Below are 24,133 nucleotides of genomic sequence, written 5' to 3'. Positions count from 1 at the left end.
TAAAAGGTTGCTGGCATAAATTCGTTCAACGTATCAATTAAAGCCAAACTTTCATCTAATCGAGTTGTTCAACGTATGATTAAAAAATGAAGTTTGTTTTGTTCAAATTTACAAGATTGTATCTAATCGATGATCGATTCCACGTTTCGTAAATTTTGTTAAAAACATACGAATGGAAAATTTTTTACAGAAAATCATCAATGTTAGCAAATAAATCGTGAGGTTAACGAAACGTTAATCTTTAAATAGTTAAAATAAAACACCCTGTACGTTATAATTTCCTAAAGGAAGAGACGTAAAGGTAAAAGCATTCCTCTCATTTGCAACAATATTTTCAAGCTTAAACGTTTCATTATACCATTAAACTCGTCCCTGTGCGAGACACAACTCGACAGATGACTATTAAAAGCGAACGAAGGACCGTTACCCGTCATAAGTATGCATTACCCACCAAATTTCATTCACGATATTAACAACACTTTCGCAACGTGGCTGATCGAACCGGAATCGCAATTAAAAATTGATTTACAACAGCCGCCGTGTCGGTTCGTCATTAACAACGCTCATGCGCACGCGCGTGAGAAGAAAAACGGCAGCCGGTGGCAGCGTGCAAATTTCGCGATAATTGGCGAACGTGTCGCTCGCACGCCGCTAATATCACGATGGAATCGCAACGAGCGAATCGATCAGGCCTCGATGGATCGCCCAGAGCGCAATTTGTCATAGACAAGAATCTCATCGAGGATGCGTGATCGAGACGCGCCTCTACGAAATCGGCTGTCATGTTTATGATCTAATTACCTATGATTTCGATCTTCGAATTCACGATCGATCCGCTTAATCGGTTACACATTATCTTTGGTTATTTCTTACAGGCTGAGATCGGTTAGGAACGTGTTCGTGCAAAATTGATATTGTGTAAGGAAAATCCATTAGGCTTGTTTGTCTTAAAGGAAATTTGTCAATGTCACGTGTCTGTTTCCTTTATTTGAATACACACTATCTTTGAGGTTTATTTGTAGAGTACAGTTGCTTATTCAGATTCATATTTTTAGAAAGATAAAGAAACGCAATCTAAATAGAGATCTGTTTCGCGTATTACATAATATAAAATACCAACTTATAATTCGTCATAGAAATTTTATAGATTTATATATAATGACACTTTTAGGGATCTGAATGATTTTTTGTAAAGCATACGAATGAAAATTTATTTTCTCTGAATTACATATTTTTCCATATGCTTTTCACATTAATTCCTTTAGTTCTAATTCTATACTTTAGTCGTTGGCAAATTAAAAATGAATGGCGTGAAAAGCACTATAATTTTATAAAACGAAATTATGATATAATTGACAATGAATAGATATAATATATAGATGAAAGAATGGATGATATCTTAAAAAAGTCTAGTACAAAAGTTGTTAATTTTCATATGTCCAATTACCAATTTTACACTTTCCTTTGTCCACTATATAAAGTGCGTAATCATTTCAGAAAACGAACAGAACTCATTCAGAAATTTAAACTTACGTAAACACGAAGTCTTATGGACTACAAATCAGATCATTGTATTGATCAAAATGAATCGTCACATAATATAATCTCAGACAAGGTTATAGATCCTAATCAAAATAATTATTACGATTTGTAATTAATGGAACACTGATACGTAATGGACGGTCAGCTTTCTCAGCAAAAATGACTTCATCTAACTAGGTGTTCGTCTTCACGAAAATTCTGTACTAACCAGGTTTTATCGGCACGATCAAAGGGATCCCGATACGACGTTGACACAAGGCTGAACTTGGTGTAGTTCCTCTCCTGTGACAGCTTCACTATCTTGTTCTTTTCGAAGAACGCTCAATCCCATTATCTTTCGCCCTGGTTGACCTGCTACCCGGGCGTAAAGTGGGTAATCCTGTCCAAGAAGCGATCTTCAATCTTCTACACTCTACGCGATGAATACCAGGTTCTTGGGAGGTTTCGAAGGTTCGATTCGTTATTTTGTCACAACGGTTGGTGTTACGTGATGACTTTCTCGTAAATATGAATTTTAGTTCTTCAGATAACTATAAAATGTCAAAAAATACAAACTTTATTTAATTCATCCTATGTACTCGCAAATGTGTTCAACGACATTAATCTACAATAACAAAAAACAAGAAATCCTAGCACCAGGTGGTTAATATAATTTCAATTTTGTATAACAACGATGTCAAAAATAATTTCGTAAATCGCTCCAGGGGTGAAACCTGACCGGATAAATACTTTGACTCGAATCTAATTGAACGTTACGGCACGAATTCATAAAAGGAAGAAAAGATAACAACGAAGCGGTAGTTGCGCCATCGAAAAAGCGAAGTTGTTACCGAATTATTTTGTGGAGAAATTGACAGTCGGTGCCAAAGCATGGTGGTTAGAGACCTTCGCTGACAATGTGGATCTGTAATTAGAACCGTGCCGTCTTCTGCCATTCCTCTCCGTTTCACGATCTTTTTCTTCTTCTTTCTTTAATCTGTTTTTGTTCACGTGAAATCTCACACAGCTATGTATTATCGTCTTAAACCAACAGACCCTGTGACGAGTAGCAGAACCTGGTTCAAAAGCAGCTACGTGGATCAAGGTAGGCAAAAGGGGGAAAGCAGGTCCCGAAAACGAAAGACGGCACGAGAGAAACTTAAATAGTAGGTCTGTCTTTAATAACCTTGGTCCCGAGACGCAAACTGAATGTCATTGCAGTAGATTCGATCACGTGAGTCGGCACTGACAGCTTAATTCTAGTGTCGTGTCAATGGCGCAGCTTGGCCTCTCAAATTCGTGAAAGAACCGGGGGAATCCTCCGATATCAAAACGGCACACGGCGCCACTGTATGCAACTTTATAATTAATTCGAATCAGGATCAGTACTATGAAGAATTGCGGGTATACGTCAAAAAGGAAGTTTGTTCGAATTTGTATATTTTCCTTCGTTTCATTAATTGGAACATTTTGCGACTTAGAAAATTTTCGATATTGAAAAGCATATTCGTGTTTGAAAGCTAAAAATTCAAATTTTGCAAATATTTATATACAGTAGCTCGATAGGAAATTCTTATGAATATACTTAAAAATTTCATTAGTACCTCAAATGTAACTTAAATCTGAACATATTCTCAAATTGAACTCAGGATGCCATCTGAAGTATAGTGTGACAACTTGTAACTTAATAGTGGATTGTAGTTCTACACGTGATATGAAAATCTCTTTAATTTACAATACCTTATCATAATATAAGATTAAATATTACTAGTATATAAACAAAATCATGTTGACACGATTATGTGTACGTGTTAGTAAAAAACTGTTAAATACAAATACAGGATTTCACGTAAGTTAAACTCTTGTTTCTCGTTAGGTTATGTCACACTTATATATATATATATATATATATATATATTAAAATATTTTAATGATGAAAATATGTATATATTCAGAAAACAACAGAATATCACTTTAGCGGTCTCGCATATGATATAACAAACGGTCCTTTGAAACGGGATTATGTATTAAACGTTCATAAACTTTCGAGAATTCATAAGATTTATTTCGCTCGGTATGAAAGCACAGCTAATACAACAATAAAAGAAAATGCATCAAATACGCCACCAGGTGTGAAAAATCTCTAATTTTATATATGTTTTCGAAAATGTATAATAAATATTATGTAATAATAAAAAATATAGTCTACCATGTTTTTTAGATTCACCTGTGCCACAAACACAAATAACAGATCTAAATAATTCAGTATCAGAGAAAGATCTATTAAGTCAAATACCAGGTAATATATTTTTTACTTTTAAGTTAATTAGAAGTTGTATAATATTTTGTATTTTTTACAGATCCACCTCTTCCACAAATACCATTGCCTGCAGAGGTTATTAAACTACATGCAAATGGGGAACCTACCTTTGAAAGCTTAGGATTAGGTGGATATGGTCCTGTGGGAATTATTCAAACATTTTATGAATTAGTTCATGTTAATTGTAATCTACCATGGTGGGCAACAATTGTACTAATTTCAGTACTTATCAAAGTTGCAACATTTCCACTTTCGATATCTGTACACAAAAATACTAGCAATATGAACAGAATTCTGTTACAAATGATAAAATTACAGGAAAATATGACTGACGCAAGAAGATGTGGAAATTCACAAGACGGTGTGTACTAACATATTTATCCAGCATATTATAAAGTATGTACTAGTATATATTTATCTAAACAAATAAATTTTATTTTTGTCTTTTAGCTACTGTATATGCTTTTGAATTACAACAGCTGATGAAGAAAAATAATGTTAAGATATTTCCTGTTTCGAATCTTTTGAAGGTATGCAATTGAATGGGTATATTATGTACTTAAGTACATCTGTGATAATTTAAATATTAAAATTTATTCCTATATACTAAATAGATTGGAACACATCTACCAATATTTTTTGCTCTACGAGAAATGACTAGTAAACCTGTAGAAAGTTTAAAGGAAGGTGGATTGTGGTGGTTTACGGATTTAAATAGTACTGATCCATATTATCTGTTGCCACTGGGTACTAGTGTAACATTATATGCTGTTACTTCATATACATTGAGGAATTCAAAAAATTTGTCTCCAGTAATACGAAATATGTTCAAAGCAATACCAGTTATTTCATTTATATTTGCAGTGAAGTTTCCGGGAGTAAGATACATAGCTCTTATTTATCTTTACTTTGTATTGTAAATATTACAAAAAATTTGTTTCAGGCCATTTTGTGTCATTGGGCTGTTTCAAATATTCTAACCGTAATAGAAAATCAATTACTGTGTTTAGAGAAAGTAAAAGCATATTTTAATATCCCTCCTATGATGACCACAAATATAGAAATAAAGAAAGACAAAGGCTTCAAGGAATCATTCTCTGATGGTACTTTCAAATAAATATTCGCAGTATAATACAGTTTTAGATTTATTACATGAACAATTTTTTTTCAGCTTGGATTAACATGAAACTATCTAATAAGCTAGCAGCTTATGCACGTGCAGATGTAAAACAATTTAATAATGCAGCTAAAGGTCCACTCCCAGTGACATATAAATACAACCCAGTAAAAAATTTATCAAAAGCAACATCAGCAACATCAATGACAACAATAAAAAAATGAGATTTTGTGTATATGAAATTTCTTTATATATTTAATTAGTTATGAAGATCTAATTGTAATAATTTGAAATTTATGTCAATAAACTGGAAAATAATGATAAGATATCTCTAATAAATTATATACAATTATAAATGATATATGTTGAATTTCATACCTTTTAGATAATATTAACATTTTATGCCAATACATTGATTAATCACTTCAAGTAGATGATTATTTTCAAGAGCTGCTGCTATTCTTTCTTTATCAGCTAATTGCTTATTTACTGCTGCCTCTGACATATGAGTACCTGGCGTAATTTCAACACTAACTTTAAATCTTGAAGGTAGAACTCGCAGTAATTGTACTCTAATTGATAAACCAATTAATGTTGCCATACTGCAATGTGGTATCGTTGGAGTAAATTTTACGTGAACTGTGCTTGCTTTATTATCAATCTGAAAGAAAACATATTACTTTCTTTGATAATATGGTTAATAATGTATAGTATAATCTTTTTATATCATGTTTGTGTGTTACTTCGATGAGACTTTGTTCTACCACATTCAATTCTTCCAATGTCAAAGGATGTTCAGGATCATTGATGTTTCTAATCAAATCTGTAAATCATATGTTAGAAAAAATAATTGTATACGACATAAAAATTCAGAAAACATTATGATATTAATAAATACATACCGAAAATTTCACGTGCATCAAATTCATCTACAATATCTTCATCTTCATCTTCCGCAGTAATTTCTCTTTCATCTATTTTTTTGTATAATTTGGGATTAATATTTTCAAAGGAATCCTCCATTTTCTTCGTTAAAGAAATGAAAATTTTACACCGTTATGTAAACGTCGTAAAATTATTTTTCCGTTTTATTCAGAAGTATGTATGTGTATATATATATATATATATTAATCGAAGCTTTTTAATCCGAGCACAGAAAGTAACGTAAAATTTATATCGGAGATTAATACAATATTTAAGGATCCCTTTAATTCAAATGAATGATAAAATTCTAAGGATCGTATACAACCCAATGTTGTGATTGGTTTTTTTTTACGCGTAGTACTACCGTTGGTGAAAAGAGAAAAAAAGCATAACACCGTACAATTCGTAGTGACCACGTTCTTCAAAGATCTGCCTGTGCATGCGCATTGTAGTTGATTAGGGGTTACGACTTACAATATTACATATACCAAATGCACATGCTCACAAATGTATATCTTTATTTCGGTAATTTAATATATCATAAATACTGAAAATATTTTGTGATATTTGTAAAAAACCTTTGTACTATATTAAGGAAGATTTGACTCCATCTATTTCTAACGAATAAAAAAAAGGTGAGGTTATGTACAGCATAAGGTTATGTGCATGTTTTATATATCTATATCTTTTTTATGTTTTGAATTACAAATAATTTTAATTACAGTTTCAAGATGGCTACATCTCTTGCGAGACAATTAAAACAACTAAGAACCCCTCAAACAACAATACTGCGTCGAGATAAAAAACATACAAGCTTGTTATTTGATCCCAGGGAAGCTGCTAATTTAGACAGAGAGACAGTTTTAAGCATAGGTAACACACTTTATTTTATGTTTCTACCTCTACATATTTTTTATTGAAGCAATAATTGATGTTTATTTCTTCCCCAGGTCAAAATGGATTGCAAGAGTTGACTAAGCTATCAGACGTATTTTTAGAATTTGAACATACTCTTTTTGCACAAAGTTCACTGAATCTTGAACGTGCTGTGCAAGATGTTAAAGTTAACAAGAAGTTAGATAGACAGATTGAAAAGTTTCTTATCCTTCTATCTCCTTACTTCTTGCTCAATAATGCTCATAAAACTCTTGAATGGTTAATATGTAGGTTTCACATAGAAGAATTTAATAGAGATCAATTTTTGCTTTTAATATTACCTTATCACGAAACTCGGATGTTTGCAAGAGCATTACAACTATTAAATCTATCTGATGATGCTGATAACTGGCACTGGTTAGAACCCCTTCAAAAGCCAGGTGTTCCCTTAGCTACAATAACATTAGTCAATCGTCTTAGTTCTGATAATGCTTTACTAAAACTAATTTGCAATCACGTAATTACCGCTACTAACACATATTCAGAGCGAGCGTCTTCTTTAAGTACTCTGTATGCATTTTACACAACTTCAATATTAGGAATTATCGATCAATCATCTGGAATTTCCGAAGTACAAATGGGTCATATGTTACCAGCTATTTTAAAAGGTTTAGAAAGTTCCATCTCCGATTTTGTAGCCAGTAGTTACATGATCTTAGCAAAACTGGCGTTCAAAGAGAAATTGAATGATATAACTATGGAAAAATTACTTCTGAAGATATTCAAGAAAACGCATCTAAAAGAGGAAGCATTGCACCTGTTATTCTTCTTGTACAATATACCAATTCATCAACTTACTACAGTTCCAAAAAGTCTTGCTACTCGACTATCAGAATTGTCCTGGTTCATCGAGCTCGCAATCAAGCTTCAATCCTCTAATGTGAATATATTAAAATTCATTGTATCATTACTACAAACAAGTTGTCGCATGATTTTGGACAGTCCATCAGAAACAGTTCGAATACAGAATATGGTGAATGAAATATTGTCACGAATAAAGCTCGATGATATTGGAGTGGACACCATTTTGTGGAATGTATTACAGAAGGAGTTTCTTTCAACTGACATGAAAAACGAAGCTAGAGAATTTCTAATAAGATTGTATCACACTCTTGAAAGAACGTATCCTGAAAGATTCGATGATTACTTGAAAGGATTGATGAAACGCAGCGAAACAGACAAAGATTCCAAACTGGCATTGGAATTCGTCACATCTTGGCATTTTGGAGCCAAGGACACGCAAGAAGCTGTTGGTATACTTGACAAATTGATTCATATCAATCCTGTACAGAGAATTGTAGCGTTGGAAATGTTGGCAGATTCTGATGTGAATATTCCTGAAAGTTTCCAGGAGATGATGACAACCACGATACAATCCAGATTTAGTGACACAGAAGTAGACGTAATCAAAGCTTTGCTCTCTATTTCTACGAAACGCCTAACAAGTCTTCTATCTGCAGATATATTGATTGATGAGTTGAAAATATTACTATCGACTTGTCACACCAGCCGTAGGAAAATACTAGCAAAACCAGCATTGAAAATCCTATTAGAACTCTGTAAAGTCGGAGATGATACTAGCGTATTCATTACATCATTACCTTATTTATTCCCAAATGACGACGCAGACGTGGATATCGCGATGGAAGTATTAGAATCAAACTTTGCTAGGAACAATATTTATATGCAACACGTGCAGAAGGATCTAGGAAAATTACCGAACGCAGAGGCTGTTTCATCGGCATCTTTTCATAATATATTAAACTGGGAATTGCTGCCGCCAACAGATAGCATATTAAGCGCAATGAAGCAACAGATCGCTCATGGTGATGCAGCTTCCATGTTTTTCAACCTAATTTTACTCGGATCCGTATGTAGAGTCCCTGTTGGATCTCTGGAACCGCAAATAGCTCGAGAGGTAATCGAAATGGCTACGGAGATGATTAAAAAATACCCGCAAGTAAAGTTATTACAAAATTGCAATAATATTACAGGAGATAATATACAAATGGCCATAGAATTAACTTCTCAAGGTGTTCTCCCATTGCAAGTTGGTACCTACGTTCTGGAAATGGTTCACAGACGTCTCGATTTGAAGTCAAATCCGGCGATTGATTTTGAGAACAATCAACATCGTAGTAATTTGATTTTGAGACTTCTTGAGATGTTCTTCGAGGGAATAGATAATGTATATTGGTGCAAGCATTATTCTCGTTGTCTACAAATATTTTTTCAAAGACATTTCTCCACGATTCAGGATCTTATCCGCTTTCTCTCTCAACTGTACATAAAGCCTGTGAAGGTGCAAACGTCCTTTCATTGCTTGAAGATAACTCAAGTCCTGCTGAATCAATGCAAATCTACTGAATGGGCGTTTGAGGATAAAGTCTTTGTTACAAATTTGTTACTTTCGTTAGCCAGAGAGAACAATGAATGTCGAATAGCATCATTAAAAGTACTCGAGAAGCTCATAAGCAAGTGCTCAAGTGCTCAAGTGCTTAATCGTTGCACAATGGTGAATCCTTTTCCATCCTTACTGCAAGAACTTGTCATCAGAAGCCCAGAAATATCTTTAGATCCTGATCAATTATCTTTATCTCTTTACATTCTATTATCACCTGATCCAGATGTATGTAAACAATTGAAGACGGATCTTCGAAAGAGGCTACAACAAGCGCAACAAATGTTATTTGAGATAGTCATGGATCAGCAAACTCCTTTACATATTAAATCACAGCTGCTTGATATTCTAGTTTACGTGAATGGGCCCACAATACTTCAACGATTAGTTCCTCTTGGATTACACCTTTTAGAAATGCTTCAGGCTGATCCTAAAAATAAATCTGCAGGAAATTTGTTGAAAAACATACTTCAGAGATTCAACAGTGCAACAGTAAAGGCACTCACTGTTGAACAAGTTTGGAAGTTATTCGAAGCTAGCATAGAGGAGCACAAGATCAAAGTAATAACAGAATCCGGAAATCAACATCCACCAAGTGTGATTCTTCTAAAACAAATAGGAAGTACCTTCTTCCAAAAAGCTGAAGAAGCGTCCAATGTTCTTCAGAAGAAAATTCTAGCTAAATTAGTAGATGTAGCCACTGATTGTGAAATAGGAAACATTATTTCTTCAACCAATAGAGCAATGAGAAAAATTCGAGTGAATGCACAGCTCGTAGTTGACGAGCTACAGATCATGAAGGATCTCAAGAATGCTGAATTAAACAACAGTAAAATGAAAAATAGAAGACGGATCAGTCTCATTCGTGCTCCTGACCCAACCATAATCAACAGAAGAGAATGGAAACGTGGCGTGACTCTCTTAGAGTTCGTTCAACAAGCTGACAATATCGAACATGAGGAATTACTCTACCCGATCCTGTTTAATTTGCTGAAGACATGCCTCAGTTTCGAGGAACAAAGTCCTATAGAATATACGAACCAATTATTACTATCCACTATTCATCGATTGACAGTGAAGAAATTGCCTATTCATGATGCTCATTTACAAATAGACTTAATCACGCAATGTATTAGAACTTCAAGGAATCCCCAAACTCATCATCATGCTCTATTAGTTCTAGTAGAGTTATTAAAAATCGTCGATGTGAGATGTGCTCTATATACTATAATGCCTATTTTCACTTTCATGGGAAGTTCTGTGGTCCGTCAGGACGATGCTTATTCTATTCAAATAATATCCAAGACCATCGAGACCGTGGTTCCTATAATAAATGCGGCTGAGAATGAAACTCACGCTTGTGAGGTTCTAAGAACATTTATCGTTTCGTTACCCGATATTCCAGAACATAGACGAACTCCATTATTTGTAAAGTTATTACAATTATTGGATAATCATTTTCATTTGTATTACTTATTGAGTTTCGAAAGCCACGTTATGTCGAGTACTATGCGTATTACGAATCAAAAGACACCTGGACAGAGATTAGAATTTGCTCTACAGGTATCTCAAGAATTTCCACCCACGAGACTTATTCAGGTTTGCGTGAAATTGACTCAGTTTCTGAAGGAATTGCCTGTAGACGTAGAAGACGAAGAAGGCAGGAGAGCTGCGATTTCGTTTAAATATAAACACATCTTTGATGTTAGTACTAGTAGTCCTAAACACTTAAGACATTATAAATATACTCTGGTCCAGTTTTTAAGTAATCTGTTATCGTCACCTGATCTTATTAATAAAGTCGCCGAGTTCGATTCTACCGAAGTGAATAATGTGAGACCATATTATGATCAACTGATTGTTGAATTAATCATACTAATCCAATGTACCTCGAAGAATGCTGATAAACATCAAGGAAAGCCAATTGCGAAATATTGGAAGGTTCTTTTGCATCATTTATATGACGTGTTAGATTTGGTGAATAATTTATTGCCAAATGGAATATTCTTGGTCAGTATCAAGCGTCTGATAGAACATAATTTACTGACAGTGAAGAGAAAAGCCTTGGAGCTTCTTAACACGCGTCTTCAACAAAGAAAGTTTAATGAAGAGGATCATGAAGATTTGTTACAGTTGATTGAAGCTTTATCGAAGACAGTATCAGTGGAAGTAAAGTCTGAAACGCAGGAACAAGAGATTGTACAGCAAACTGTCTTGATTACTATAAAATTGTTGGCGAAATTGTTGGCTAGCGATCATCCCATACTGTTCAAACCGGTAAGTCAATATATTATTTAACAGAAATAGAAAATTATTGGTTGACCAGTTGGTCATTAATAGATTGCGGATGTTTATGCAATTTCATATTTTTGTAAACATAACTGAAAAAATAAATCTTAAATGGAGAGTTGTTGTATTTGGCAACTACAATATTATAATTAAGACCGTATTTTGAATATCTTATATATTTTTGCGAAAAAAATCCATTACTGATAGACAATTAAATAAATTAATAGATACGAATTTTTATTATTATTATTACTATTTTTGTTATAGATTCTGGAGACGACCACTGAGCTGTTAGGTTCAAGGGAAGGACCAGTACTAGCCAGCGCTGCTCTTTGTGTCGCGGAATTATGCAGTTCTATGCGTATTCACGCGATACATTCATTGAACAAATTTGTACCGGCCATCCTGCATTTGTTAGAAGATCATTGCCATCAAGGTGTGCCGGATGTAATAGTCGTCAGTATCGTAAGCGCGTTGCAAAAGATCGTCGAATCTGTAGGGAACTTCTTATCTTTGTATTTGGATCAGTTACTGTTTGAACTGGCGAGATTAAACTCTCTGTACACTGATACGGAACATCAAAAGGTATGATTTACTACTTTATTAAATACTTCTGTTGCCGCGATAAATGTATTTTATAAACAATCGTATACTAACTGTTCACTATCTTTTAGCCACATTTCGTAGGTTTCTCAAAGTGTTTTCACCTTTTCTATTCATTCCCTATTGTTTACTATATTTTTGGAGATTTTTTACATATAGTTTTTAACTATCTGATATGATTTTATCAATATTTGAGACTACATTATACAATTAAACGATAATCAATATTTTTGAAGATTTTCCTTGTTTATCATTTTCATAGATTGGCATCGTAATATCACGATTAAATGCAACAACCCAGAAACTCTCCACGTGCATACCTTCGCGAGTGCTGTTACCAGCAGTCAACAGGACATATATGACGTTACTTGCAAAGAAATTGTACCAACGTATCCCAGCGCTGATGAATGTCCTAGTAGAATCATTCAATAGTGCTCAGCCTAACGATATAAACGCAGTTATACCGGATTTAGGCACATTCTTCTTGAAGGTTTTACAGTTTCGCGAAGATATTTCAAACTCGCCAGATGACATGGAAGTAGACGAATTGGAATTAACGTTGAAGGATGTGGTGGTCATAGAGGAAAGCGCCAGTAAAGCATTGGTTGCTTTAGTACTGAAACTAAGCGAGACTACCTTTAGACCACTTTATTATAAACTTTACGACTGGGCTGCTAGAAATCCACAGTACAAGGAACGAAATATCACTTTCTACAGGTTGATTAAATTATTTTATCTGAGTTTTATTTTATTTTGTAATTTTTTGCATTTTTGTGTGTTAAAGTTTACTTATGGTTACCTAATCATGGATAAAAATATATAAATTTTTATCATCTGTTGCAGACTTTCAGCCAACATAGCAGAGTGTCTAAAATCACTTTTCGTTCTGTTTGCTGGTCACTTCATCAAGCATGCAGCAATATTGTTAAGTAGTAATAATCCAGCGATCATAGAGGAACCGCAGGAGATGACTCTGCCTGAAGAGTCTAGCAAAATCGAGTTAGTAGAAGCCATTTTATTGACTCTATATCGAGTCTTCAGTTACGACGCTCATAATTTCGTGAGTCAAGAGAGATTCGAAATACTGGCTCAACCAATTGTGGATCAGTTGGAGAATACTTTGGGCTCCACAGAGGGCTATGAGAAAAGAGCAAGTGAATTAGTGGTGCCTTGTATTGCTGCCTTCGCTAGTGCCATTCCTGATGACTCTTTGCACAAGCAATTAGTGTACCAGACATTGCTGAAGACAAGACATACGAAACCATATGTTAGAACCGCTGCACTGAATGCGTTGGTGAGTGAAAGCTTATATTTTGTCAAGTTAAATGTATTAATTATTATTAGGTGATTAATATTAATTCATAATTGGTTATAAATAATATTGTAATGATATCGTTACTGAACGATTATACATCAGATTACGCGTCAGAAGTACAATTCGATTAAGTTCATAAAATGCTAGTAATTTAATATTTTATTTCACATGAATATAGGTTGAAATTGTAAGGAAGCTTGGCGAAGATTTCATGCCACTCTTGCCAGAAACTATACCCTTCTTGGCAGAAATGTTGGAAGACGAAGACGAAACTACGGAGAAGTGTGCTCAAAATGCAGTACGCACCTTGGAGGAGATTTTAGGCGAGCCCTTACAAAAATATTTCTAATTTAATTCTAGTTTAATTTTTTAAATAAATTTCCAATTAGATTTCATAAAAATTATGTATATATAAATATTATCCTTCTGAAAATAGAATTTAATGAAGTATTCGGAAAGGCAAATGTATTATGAAAACATCTGTTTATTCTTAACTTAAGTCACAATTTGGACGAAATATAGAATATATTATTTCCTTACATTATAATACATTATCGTAAGTTTACGTGTACGTATGTGTGTCTGTATGCATGAACATGTAGGTAGAAGACCATGGCAGCACTAATTAGGCGCCTGGATTCCTAAATATTGACAGCGGTTCTTATTACGAGTGGCGACGAGCGCATTATAGTCTTTTCTTCGAGAGCGTCTCTGAATTTCGCGCGTGTAAAAAAGACATTTTCCAGTCATGTGTCCCAACCAAAGAACATATAACTATCAAAATCGAATGAACACGAGTTTCGAGGATCCATCTGCAGACTCGACGATTATTCTTCTTTCTAAAAGTGGAGAAGAAAGAAAAAAAGATAATGTTCGATACTCCTCGACGATCCTCTTTTTAGAGATCCATTTTCGTTTGGAGATCATCCTCGTAGAAAAATGCAACGTAGGCCTTCTCGCTGACGCTTTTTGGGCTGGCACCGTAAATTTTATCGTTGATTCTAACACGAATCACACCTGTGGCACCTCGGCTGCATTACGTAGAGACATTTCCTCGCCCTGCTCTATTGATGAAACTTTCCTGCAAACGAAATTTAAGCTTCACTTTCTGCATTGCAAGAATATTTGTTGTGAACTGCAATCATTGGATATTGGACTGTTCAAGGACACCAAAGACGAATCAAAATAAGCCAGAATGTTCATACGTGAATTTTATTATATTTACTTAATTATTGATTTAAGAATATTTTTAAAAATTGGTCAGCAAAAAATAAAATATTCAAAATAATCATGAATATACTACAATACACTAACCAGGATTTTGCCTTGTTAACTGACCATCGCTATCCCTACCAGTTCTTGGAACTGAATTCGTAGACTGAATTTCTAACGTCACATATTGAAAATATACTAATGTGTCAGATATATATATCTCAATGAAGAGATTTACTCAGGAGAGTGAAATTACTCGAGATTCCTTGAAAATTGACCAGAATGATAGCAAGCAACGATCATTTAACATGCCATTGCGATATTTTCAAATCATGAATTCGCCATGTATAATCAAACAGGTTGCGTTGTATGTAGAAACAATTAAAATCAAAGGGAAAGGAACTTTGGAGCGAACAAATAGCACGGCTGCACGACCTTTACTCACCTCTTTCTATACTGAAAGATAATGTAGACGATGATGGCGTTGCCAACGAATAGCAGAGCAATTAGAACAGTTGGCAAGACAATATCTGCAAAGGTTAAAAAAACATAGATTAGTAGGTACATCGTGCGGATTTTCGTCTTCCGCTTCTACAATTCGTCATTCCGCGACTCACTCTTCCCTCCCACTTGAGAAGCGTGTGGCACAGTGAACTTCGTACTTATGCGGATTGTCTAATCGGTCGAAGTTTGTTATTCGAGTGTCAACGTTTTTGCGTTCTGATTGTTATTTAATCGATCGAGTTATAATGGTAATTGACGAAAAAACTGCGTTTTTTGTAAGAGTCATCTTCATTTACATGTTGATGTAAATATGAAAATACAAATATGAAAATCTCTAGAAAATCAGTTTCTTTTTTATTGGCAATTCTGAAGATATATCTTTCTGAATAACTGTTTTTTTTTTCATTTGTAACAATAGAAAATGATGACTTTTAATTGTGACAAGCATGATGCTAGTTAACTTATTTCTTTTTAAAGGATCAATAACGAAAGTACTATATTCAGAATTTAATGTATTCCAAAAAGCCAATATATTCCAATGGAGATGCAAAAACAATGAAGAAATATGCGGATAATACAAATTATCTCTTACTTATGGATTGCTTATGATTAATAGAATATATAAAAAAGATATGAAAAGAATGTGTTGGAAAGTAAGATCGGAATAAATATACGTAATCACTTTGAATGACACTGAACATTTAATTCGGTTCTATTGATTTCGATTACCGATAGTATTTAAATGGACAATAATACAATAACATTGTTTTGTTCTCTATTTTGCAATCATAACATTGTAGGTCGGCACTTAATGTGAAATCGACAATCATTAATCAACAAACGAAGTTTACTACGACTTACAAAATAGAGAGAGAGAGAGAGAGAGAGAGAGAGAGAGACAGACAGACAGAAAGAGAGAAACCAGTTCTTTTTTATAATCTGCTGTGAAAGCCTGATAATCTTTAGAATTTATCATAGTCACAATTTCTTCAAGACTCTTGTATAATTAAATATAAACAATTTTCTACATTTTAATTCCAATTCAAATTTCATTTTTTAATCCAATTGTCAAATACAAAATTTACAAGTTCCAATCAAATACAATTCACCCTTTCAAAATCTTCATATATTTTCAATTTCGATAAGACGCACTGTGATCTGGAAACAGTTTGTTTCGTGGCCGATATCGGACGATTTTAACAGAATGAAATTTACCAGAGGAAACGAGAGACGCAAACGCGGCGAATGTGAACGGTGATAACGAACTGCGAAATTTTCACAATCGTACTAATAGGCTTGTCCGTTGTCACGATGCTCTGAACGTTAATTTCAACAAAGAGGAACAAGATCAATGGGCTGTAATATTCCCGTCAATTATTCCGTAATTCTGAGAATCGAGCAAACTACGTTGCTTGATGATGAACATCAAAAGAATCCAGGCGATTGCTCGGAAAAATAATTATAAGAGTTCTTTATACAAAATGGAATTATACGTTATAATTGGTTCAAAGATATTTGTAAATATAAAACGATCGTGTCATCTACGATAAAAGAAGGAAAATAAAATACGAAGAGAATAACAACAGTTTTAAACATTTGCGTGTTTCATCGAGATTACGCATATCGTTATATACGCATATAAATAACAATTTTGGACACAGTTCACGGATTATATAGCAATTACGCTGTTAAGAATGATTTTCGAACGTTTTAATACCGGTGGTGAAGAATTGCCGGTTGCACGTGACATGTTATCGGAAAAACGACGGGATCACCGACGAAACGTGATCTCTGTTTCACTATTCTTCGTTTCTGTCTTTATTCTTACATCATATTCAATCACAGTGTCACAATTCGTTCGTAACGATAACAGTAAGAAAAATTATCGTTCGTTATAAAACACCGAATAAATACACGGTTGATATTTCCTCTTCAAACAGCTTACGCTGTTAATTGTTGCCCTGTAACGATCACTCTTCTCGGCAAAATTTCGAAACACGAAAGAAAATTTCAACGAATTCGAGTAACTTTACGAATCACCGAAACAATCTGACGAGATGATAGAATTTAATTGACGAGTATGTTTAACGTATTGAAAAGAAAATGTTAGAGCTTCTTTTACTGACCTACGACGTAGTCTGTTTGCTTCATCATGGCTGATTGCGCCGAATCCATAATGTTGCCGTTGATACCTGCGACTGCGTCCTCGCCCCGACCAATCCTAACTCCAGTGCCAAGGATATTATCCCCCGAAAGACTGGATAACCGATTATGGTCGTGCTCTGTCTTCAGGATCACCGCCGACGTGGCTGTAAAAACACGAAATAAAAGAAATGATTTCGTTGAACGAGAAATGGTCTAATCGATGGTCGACTACCTGAAGTGAACCTAAGTTTGATGACCTTACATGGTATGGCTTCTCGTAACTTTTTACTATTATTTCACATACTCACATGTGCAACGTACATAGACCATATGTGAGAATTTTGGAGATGGTTTATAAACAAATTGAAAATTGATGGGAAAGAACACGAAGAGTCGCGTTTTTCATTTTTTGGACAAGAGAATTTATGGAGAAATCGTGAATATACATTAAAATATTTGTTATCGCTTTATCAAGTTAGAGATACCGGTACTAAGAAGTTGCTAAAATTCTACATATTTTCTTATCTATGTATTTAACGGGCTAAGATCTTTCTGAATGTAACATCATTTTTGTTTTCAATATGTTATCAAATAACCTTCGCAGTACGTAACATTTGACCAGCGAAAATAAATGTGCAAATATCTTATACAAACGGCGTAGATATAAATCTTTTAAGGGTACGTGACACACAGTTTAAGCAAACATAAAGATAAAAATGATACGGAATTATCGCAGAGATGTTGACACGGGCACAGAAAAGTGATTAATAAACAAGTGATTAATAATGAAACTTGAAACACGAGGATGTCACGAGGGTCTCAGAACTTCGTTGACAGTTTAGAGTTTCCTATTTGTCAAACTCCGTACAACAAAATATTTCAGAAACTTTCTCAATCATCGACTTTTCTATCCGAGGAAGGGAATCAAGTAAAAACTAAAAGATCAACTTTTTTGCTGTACACGATATACAACTCACTGAGAATTATTAGAACAAACTTTCTGATCGAAACCAATCAAACTTTTATATATTGGTAGCAGAGCAACAAATCACTTAATTACAGCTCTATCTATAATTCGTCTTCGTTCTATTTCGTACTGCATACATTTGCAAATTTGCATACATTTTTTATTCCTTTCTAATCCTATTACGTTCCTTGAATCATTTTTTCTTCAATTGTTTTGTATTTTTCTATTTTTTAACGAACCATCACAGTTATAACGTACGTATGATATCTCGTTTCGATTTTATATATAAAGATTTTTCGTAAAAAAAAAATGTATAAATCGCCGGTCTCTTTCCGTTGTTTTTGCAGAAAAAGGAAAAGAGAAACGCAACGTATATTCATTTCCAACAAAAAAGAATGCTCTGAAAAATTTCCAATGTTTCTACGTGTATATCGCAGTACAGTAATAACACGCTTCGTCCGAGACGGTGCAATTATGTACGAATAAATTCTTTTTCTCCTGAAGGGTGTACGTTTTATGATGGCGATTCGTTGGAAGGTTCGCCGCGAAAGACAAACGGCCAGCTTTCGAAAACGGCTTCTGTTTTTAGAGGCGGAGAGAACCGCGCCCTCGAGTACGCTCCCCCGATAATATCGAAGCCACGTTAGAATGGCCAAGCCTTGTAAAACACGTTTACGATCCAGTCGATCACCGTTTCTTTCCTCTAGAAACACACGCTCATGGATGCTTTCGGCCACGAAGAATTAGCATCCGCGGCCTGGGATTTATATCTCGTTGGTGAAACGCAAATTGCACGTTTTACCATATGTTGCAGGAAAGAAACACGATCAACGAGAACTAGAAATCTCTGCTACCAGGTTAAAGCTAATATCCTCGCAACCAACATTCTATAAAGACTTCACGTAATTCGATATTTTTCCACAAAATAGGAAGTTTCAAAGTAGCAAACATAGTATGTGGTACATATTTCACCTTCGAATTAATCGAAAATAATCGATCACCTTGGAGTAGTAGAGAATCCTAATTTAGAATAGTTGATCGCCGAACTTCAAACACCTAATATAGCATAGTTGATCAGCAAACTCTGAATAGCAAGAAGTCCTTGAAATTGTTAAAGGTCACGCAAGGAACACTTTCAGTGTATGTACACAGTGAAACGCGAACAATCGAGAATTATCCGATGGTATTCTGGAGAAATAGCTGACCAGATTGGCAAAACAGCCACAGTTTCACGCAATACTTTCCCCGTCTTTCGCTCGCTTCGTTGTTCCAGAGAGTAAATTCAATGTTCACTATAAATAACGTTTATACGTTTGCACGAAACATTCGTCCTTATCGAACCGTAACGAAAACGCGAATTTACGAACACGAGCAGAAGCACGATAAGCAATTATTATATTGTTTTATCCAAATGAAGTGAACAATATTTCGAGAGGCACTGATGCCGATTACAGACTGAACGACCAATGAATGATTCAGCCACGTTCAACGGTGACCTTACTCTTTTTCGAAAGTTCCGTATTGGCTATGAAACTGTCGATAATTTCGAACTTTACTGTTGAGATAATATCTGCAACAGATGGCATGGAAAAATACGAGAGGTATATGTACATAACATTAAAATTTGGTATTCCTCGTTTCAATTTCTTTAGATTTATCAGTTATATTGTTTCGTACAATGATATGAACTGATCTTCTTCTCGATATTAGATTCAGGTATCGATTAAATCCAGAATTTATAAAATGAATATCATTTTTTAACGATATTCTCAACGCGAGAATTGATTGTAATTTCAACAAATAAATAAAAAAAAAAATTTTTTTAACGATAGCTCTAACGAAATCTGGAGTTACAATAGTAGTATAGTATAGTATAACCGTTGCTAAAATGAAATATTTCTCACGCAAAGGAGCGAAGCGAGAAGAATTGCGAATAAAAATGTCTATTCACGTGATTTAACATCGGTTGATAGAATCGTGTGATTTAATTTTTACAAATTTAGTGTCATGAAATTGTAAGATACAGAATCTGTGCGAACACATGTGCGCAATGAATAATGTTTGAATTATTGACGAAAGCATGTCGTAGATATGCAAATCAAATAGAAATTTGCAAGGATAGTCTGAGGTGACATTTGCAAAAATGTGTATCTAAAATACTTTTATATTTTACTTTCAAATGAATAACTCAATTAACAAAATTTCTGGACTATTAAGTAATCTTTAGAATGTTTTGTCTGCTTTTTCTCTTTAAATACATGAGGCTGCGCGAGTCGCATTTCTATTCTAAGTGACTATGGAAATAAATTTTCATATTTCACGTGATTCTCGGAAAGTAAAAACAATATATTGTTGTAGTTCAAAGGAATTCGGTTTATTGAACTGTTATGTGATCGCGAACTCGTTTGAGTTCCGCGACGTCTTATGATTTAATGATTCAACGAAATAAGAGAATGTAAAGCCGTGGATTGCAAAGTCCACTTGGAGGCATAGTCACGATCAACAAAAAGCGAGGAAGTAACAGCAGGAGAATGATTAAATCCGTACTATATCCGCATTTAAATAATTAGTTTCTATTAGAACTATGAACTCATACATGGAATAGAATATAAGAACCTTACATATCGAAATAAATGACTAAACAAATAATTATCTTTTTTTGTTGTGAGTGAAGTATTCTTACAACTCAGTATGTTGTCAACAATTTCAATGCCACGAACATTGCCTTTTTATTTAATCTTGGAATTAAACCTGTGTTTTTTCCTACTTGTCAAGATTTTGAAAATATTACTCGTCGTAATATTGAAATATTACAAACATCAAAGTATTAATAATTACATATTTGGCTTTCATAAAATTCCCTCAATTTATCAGCTACTTTTGAATCTAGTAGATTTTTTAGTTTTCAATTATGTCATATCAAAATCTTTCTTTTTATTCATACACTGTTGCGATCTAGAAAATATTTTCATTAAAGATATTTAATGTTCTTCTCGTTGAAATCGAAAGGGATATGGAAATTAGGTAATGGAGAGCTTCAACATGATATCACATTTAATTCGAACGGTATCGCAACAATTCTTAATTAAAAGATATGAATGCGTCCTTATCTGGGGTAATTTGTCGATGATCGAACTTCTCCGCTCGAACATCGATTGACCCAATTACATTGATTTTATGCTACCGCTATTATCGATCGTGTTATGGTCATCGTATTTATCCGCAGTTAATTAAGACATTATACGTACCAACATTAAAACAGTCGTGTGTTTAAAATTTATATCATTTAAAATAATCTGTGTACATCATCAAATGAAATGATTTATTATTGTAAAGGTGAAACGAACTCGTTTTTATCTTACAGTCAACTATCGATTGTTGTCTTTCAAACGATATACTCTTTGATATTGTACTTAACTTTATCAATTTCGAAAATTTCTATATCACATTTTATCGAAAGCCGATCAGAATCATTTCTCAACAAGCAATTGGGTACATTCGTGTCAATACAAGATCATCGACGAGTTATTGACAAAATCGTGGCATCAGATCACCAAATTCTGTCATCTTGTTTTGCCTTGTGCCCTCTGTCGATTATTGATACTGCATGAAAAAAGAAATGGACGCGATTGCATGAGAATCGAACGATCCGTTTATCGCAGTTCAATACGCGAAGACTCTGATGAAACGATGATCTGACATGGGTTATCGGCGCTTCGTTTCACAGTAATCGTTTTATTTTTTCGATCCACGACGGAACCACGCGTCGTTCACGTTCCCGTTTCTCAAACGAGGAAGTGCGAGAGCAATCGCGGAAAATCGTTTGTTACGTCGCGTAACACTCTACCTAGCCCAGGCCACACACCACGGGCAAGATGGCAACCAGATGTCTTCGGATACTCACTGCGTACCCTCAATAGTCTCAAGTATCTTCCATAAATCTCAGGAATTTCCTAGTAGAGGTCCTTCAAACCAAACAAACGTTTGTTTCCGAAGCAGACTAAAGACTAAAGACTATTTCCTAAAGACTATTGTCTACTACAGCTTGACAAGAGAAAGTTAGTTTTTCTCACGTATGATGCAACTTTCCTCCCACTAACCACTTTCTCTCGAGGGCGGTTAAGACCCTTCGTTTAACCAATTAACAACGAAGCCTATTTCCCTCACTCTCTTAACTAAAATCGTCACCAACAAATCCGATGGTCCCGTGCGATAGACACACCCATCTTTAGCTTTCCTCCGAGACAGCATCGTCTCCCAAGACAGTACTGATTTCACATCCTTCGAACGGTCAACATCCTTCGACCGGGTATACACACCCGCAGATCAGTCACTCTTTCATCTCGTACATACGCACCAGCGTAATTGCCTTCGTTATAAGTTGTTGGAATAAACGGTGAAATATAACTTACTATACTGTGTCATATTCATTCAACCACCTCTGTTATCTTAACCGAAACAGGGGAACGACTAATTCGTGGCGTCGATTAACCGAATCGTAGCGAGAATTTACGCCTCTCGCTGACGCGTTTTCCTCGCGACCGCGTCTCTCCGCGAACGGTCGTAACATCGTTAAATGGAATGTTTGTTGCGAGACTTTCAGTGCATCATATTGTAAATTTATAAAATTATTAAGTAATAAGATGTATGCATTAGTTTGTTATATTATCTCCGCAAGTCGATTAAGTAACTTATTTATCAAATCTCAGTTCATTCTGATACTTTTATAAGAAAATGCCGATATACAGGGTAACTGGAAGCGGAAAGGGGGTGATTCTACGCGAAAAAAGAAGTCGAAAATATAGAATAAAAATTTTTTTTTTTAATTTTTCCATCGAGACAACAATTTACAGTGAGATCCGTTATAACGTACCGCATGTGTACCGAGCGAAAATTCAAAGTCGATTTTCTCGAAAACAAAGCCTCAAACGAAAAATTTTTATTCTATATTTTCGACTTCTTTTTTCGCGTAGAATCACCCCCTTTCTGCTTGTACCACCAGTTACCAACTACCCTGTATACATACGTCTGTATTGTCATATCCTTTAAATCAGTAAATGATTAGTCACAAGAGGATTTTCAAATAGCGAAATAATTAATATTCCAATATTAATATTATTTACAGTAAATATTTCGATAATCTGAACTGTCGTAAATCCTTCAGCATTTTTTTTTTTCTCTTCCAATCGAATTCTATATTTATGTAATTACAAACAGATAATTGTAGTAATTATTAACAATATTATATAAGTATTTATATTGCTTTGATGTTTCGTGCGAATCAGATTTTATTTTTGAGCGGCTGAGATGAAAGGCAACCGTGAATAATATCCATGTTACGAAGATTGATAGCGTAATGGCGTATGAAAGGTATATAAAATAAGAACGGTGAAACGAAGTTTTGATTTCGTATTATTGAATGATGACAAGCAAGATTAGGTGCAAATATTTTTATAAAACAATATGCTGTTCTCACGTTAAAGTGAAATATATAACAGTACACAACAATTGCTTAGAAAATTTAACTGATTACCTTGAATTAAAAATGTAAGAAAAACTTAATCCAGAAAAACTGAACGTCCTTCCTGATATTCTACGAAATTATTACCGCTTCTCCTTTTATTTCATTACATTAAATTTGGCTAAATTTTACTAGATAAATTAATAAATATGATCAAGGGAATGAATAGGAAGTGCAATTAATCCTTTGTGTTTGACATAAACGAGATAAACTAATTGAATCTCTCAGTGGACCATATGATGTACTACTGACTTTCTGTTTCAAAATACATAGTTCGTCAAATCGACTAATTTTCAATAATTCCTCAAACAGTGAACAACACTACTGGTAGGGAGAATATCAACCGAGTCGTTGGAAT

The 24,133-nt window shown here is 34.4% G+C and overlaps 4 protein-coding genes across 5 annotated transcripts in view; 2 read left to right on the top strand and 2 right to left on the bottom strand.

The window, feature by feature from the left end:
• Positions 1 to 967: 967 nt before the first annotated feature.
• Positions 968 to 6,515, bottom strand: LOC126863732 (MIP18 family protein galla-2). 2 transcript variants are annotated; one of them, XM_050614192.1, is made up of 5 exons: positions 6,388 to 6,515; positions 5,861 to 6,315; positions 5,702 to 5,781; positions 5,337 to 5,619; positions 968 to 2,072 (listed from the first exon to the last, which is right to left on the bottom strand). In XM_050614192.1, the coding sequence occupies exons 2-4, from the start codon at positions 5,979 to 5,981 to the stop codon at positions 5,350 to 5,352; spliced, it is 471 nt and encodes a 156-aa protein (XP_050470149.1). In that variant the 5' UTR covers positions 5,982 to 6,315; positions 6,388 to 6,515; the 3' UTR covers positions 968 to 2,072; positions 5,337 to 5,349. The 2 variants fall into 2 exon arrangements, with proteins under 2 accessions (XP_050470149.1, XP_050470147.1); XM_050614190.1 differs by lacking the exon at positions 968 to 2,072 and adding an exon at positions 5,233 to 5,265.
• LOC126863728 (mitochondrial inner membrane protein OXA1L) lies at positions 2,383 to 5,317 on the top strand. The gene is made up of 8 exons (XM_050614186.1): positions 2,383 to 3,370; positions 3,477 to 3,651; positions 3,743 to 3,820; positions 3,882 to 4,202; positions 4,292 to 4,371; positions 4,456 to 4,719; positions 4,785 to 4,944; positions 5,013 to 5,317. Exons 1-8 carry the CDS (start codon positions 3,308 to 3,310, stop codon positions 5,180 to 5,182), a joined length of 1,311 nt encoding a protein of 436 aa, XP_050470143.1. The 5' UTR covers positions 2,383 to 3,307; the 3' UTR covers positions 5,183 to 5,317.
• LOC126863717 (HEAT repeat-containing protein 1) lies at positions 6,369 to 13,965 on the top strand. Its single transcript, XM_050614148.1, has 7 exons — positions 6,369 to 6,517; positions 6,607 to 6,755; positions 6,833 to 11,496; positions 11,776 to 12,093; positions 12,374 to 12,828; positions 12,955 to 13,405; positions 13,605 to 13,965. Exons 2-7 carry the CDS (start codon positions 6,614 to 6,616, stop codon positions 13,773 to 13,775), a joined length of 6,201 nt encoding a protein of 2,066 aa, XP_050470105.1. The 5' UTR covers positions 6,369 to 6,517; positions 6,607 to 6,613; the 3' UTR covers positions 13,776 to 13,965.
• Positions 13,893 to 24,133, bottom strand: part of LOC126863727 (uncharacterized) — a 31,754-nt gene continuing 21,513 nt past the window's right edge. Inside the window, exons 7-9 of the mRNA XM_050614185.1 lie at positions 17,269 to 17,451; positions 15,084 to 15,168; positions 13,893 to 14,507 (exon numbers count right to left, since the gene is read on the bottom strand). Of these exons, the coding sequence (XP_050470142.1) occupies positions 14,438 to 14,507; positions 15,084 to 15,168; positions 17,269 to 17,451 (338 nt within the window). The 3' untranslated portion in view covers positions 13,893 to 14,437. The remainder of the gene's footprint in view (positions 14,508 to 15,083; positions 15,169 to 17,268; positions 17,452 to 24,133) is intronic.

This window comes from Bombus huntii, chromosome 3, assembly GCF_024542735.1.
Source record: "Bombus huntii isolate Logan2020A chromosome 3, iyBomHunt1.1, whole genome shotgun sequence".
NCBI lineage: Eukaryota > Metazoa > Arthropoda > Insecta > Hymenoptera > Apidae > Bombus > Bombus huntii.
This window is presented reverse-complemented; position numbering and strand designations above follow the sequence as displayed.

Excerpts from the sequence above, each read along its gene's own strand:
- LOC126863728 (XM_050614186.1), top strand. The coding sequence starts at position 3,308 with ATGTTGACACGATTATGTGTACGTGTTAGTAAAAAACTGTTAAATACA. Across the intron at positions 4,372-4,455 it reads CTGTTTCGAATCTTTTGAAG|ATTGGAACACATCTACCAAT; the intron begins GTATGCAATTGA and ends TATACTAAATAG. Across the intron at positions 4,720-4,784 it reads TTGCAGTGAAGTTTCCGGGA|GCCATTTTGTGTCATTGGGC; the intron begins GTAAGATACATA and ends AATTTGTTTCAG.
- LOC126863717 (XM_050614148.1), top strand. The coding sequence starts at position 6,614 with ATGGCTACATCTCTTGCGAGACAATTAAAACAACTAAGAACCCCTCAA. Across the intron at positions 11,497-11,775 it reads ATCCCATACTGTTCAAACCG|ATTCTGGAGACGACCACTGA; the intron begins GTAAGTCAATAT and ends TTTTTGTTATAG. Across the intron at positions 12,094-12,373 it reads CTGATACGGAACATCAAAAG|ATTGGCATCGTAATATCACG; the intron begins GTATGATTTACT and ends TCATTTTCATAG.
- LOC126863732 (XM_050614192.1), bottom strand. The coding sequence starts at position 5,981 with ATGGAGGATTCCTTTGAAAATATTAATCCCAAATTATACAAAAAAATA. Across the intron at positions 5,782-5,860 it reads TGATGCACGTGAAATTTTCG|ATTTGATTAGAAACATCAAT; the intron begins GTATGTATTTAT and ends TATGATTTACAG. Across the intron at positions 5,620-5,701 it reads TAGAACAAAGTCTCATCGAA|ATTGATAATAAAGCAAGCAC; the intron begins GTAACACACAAA and ends GTTTTCTTTCAG.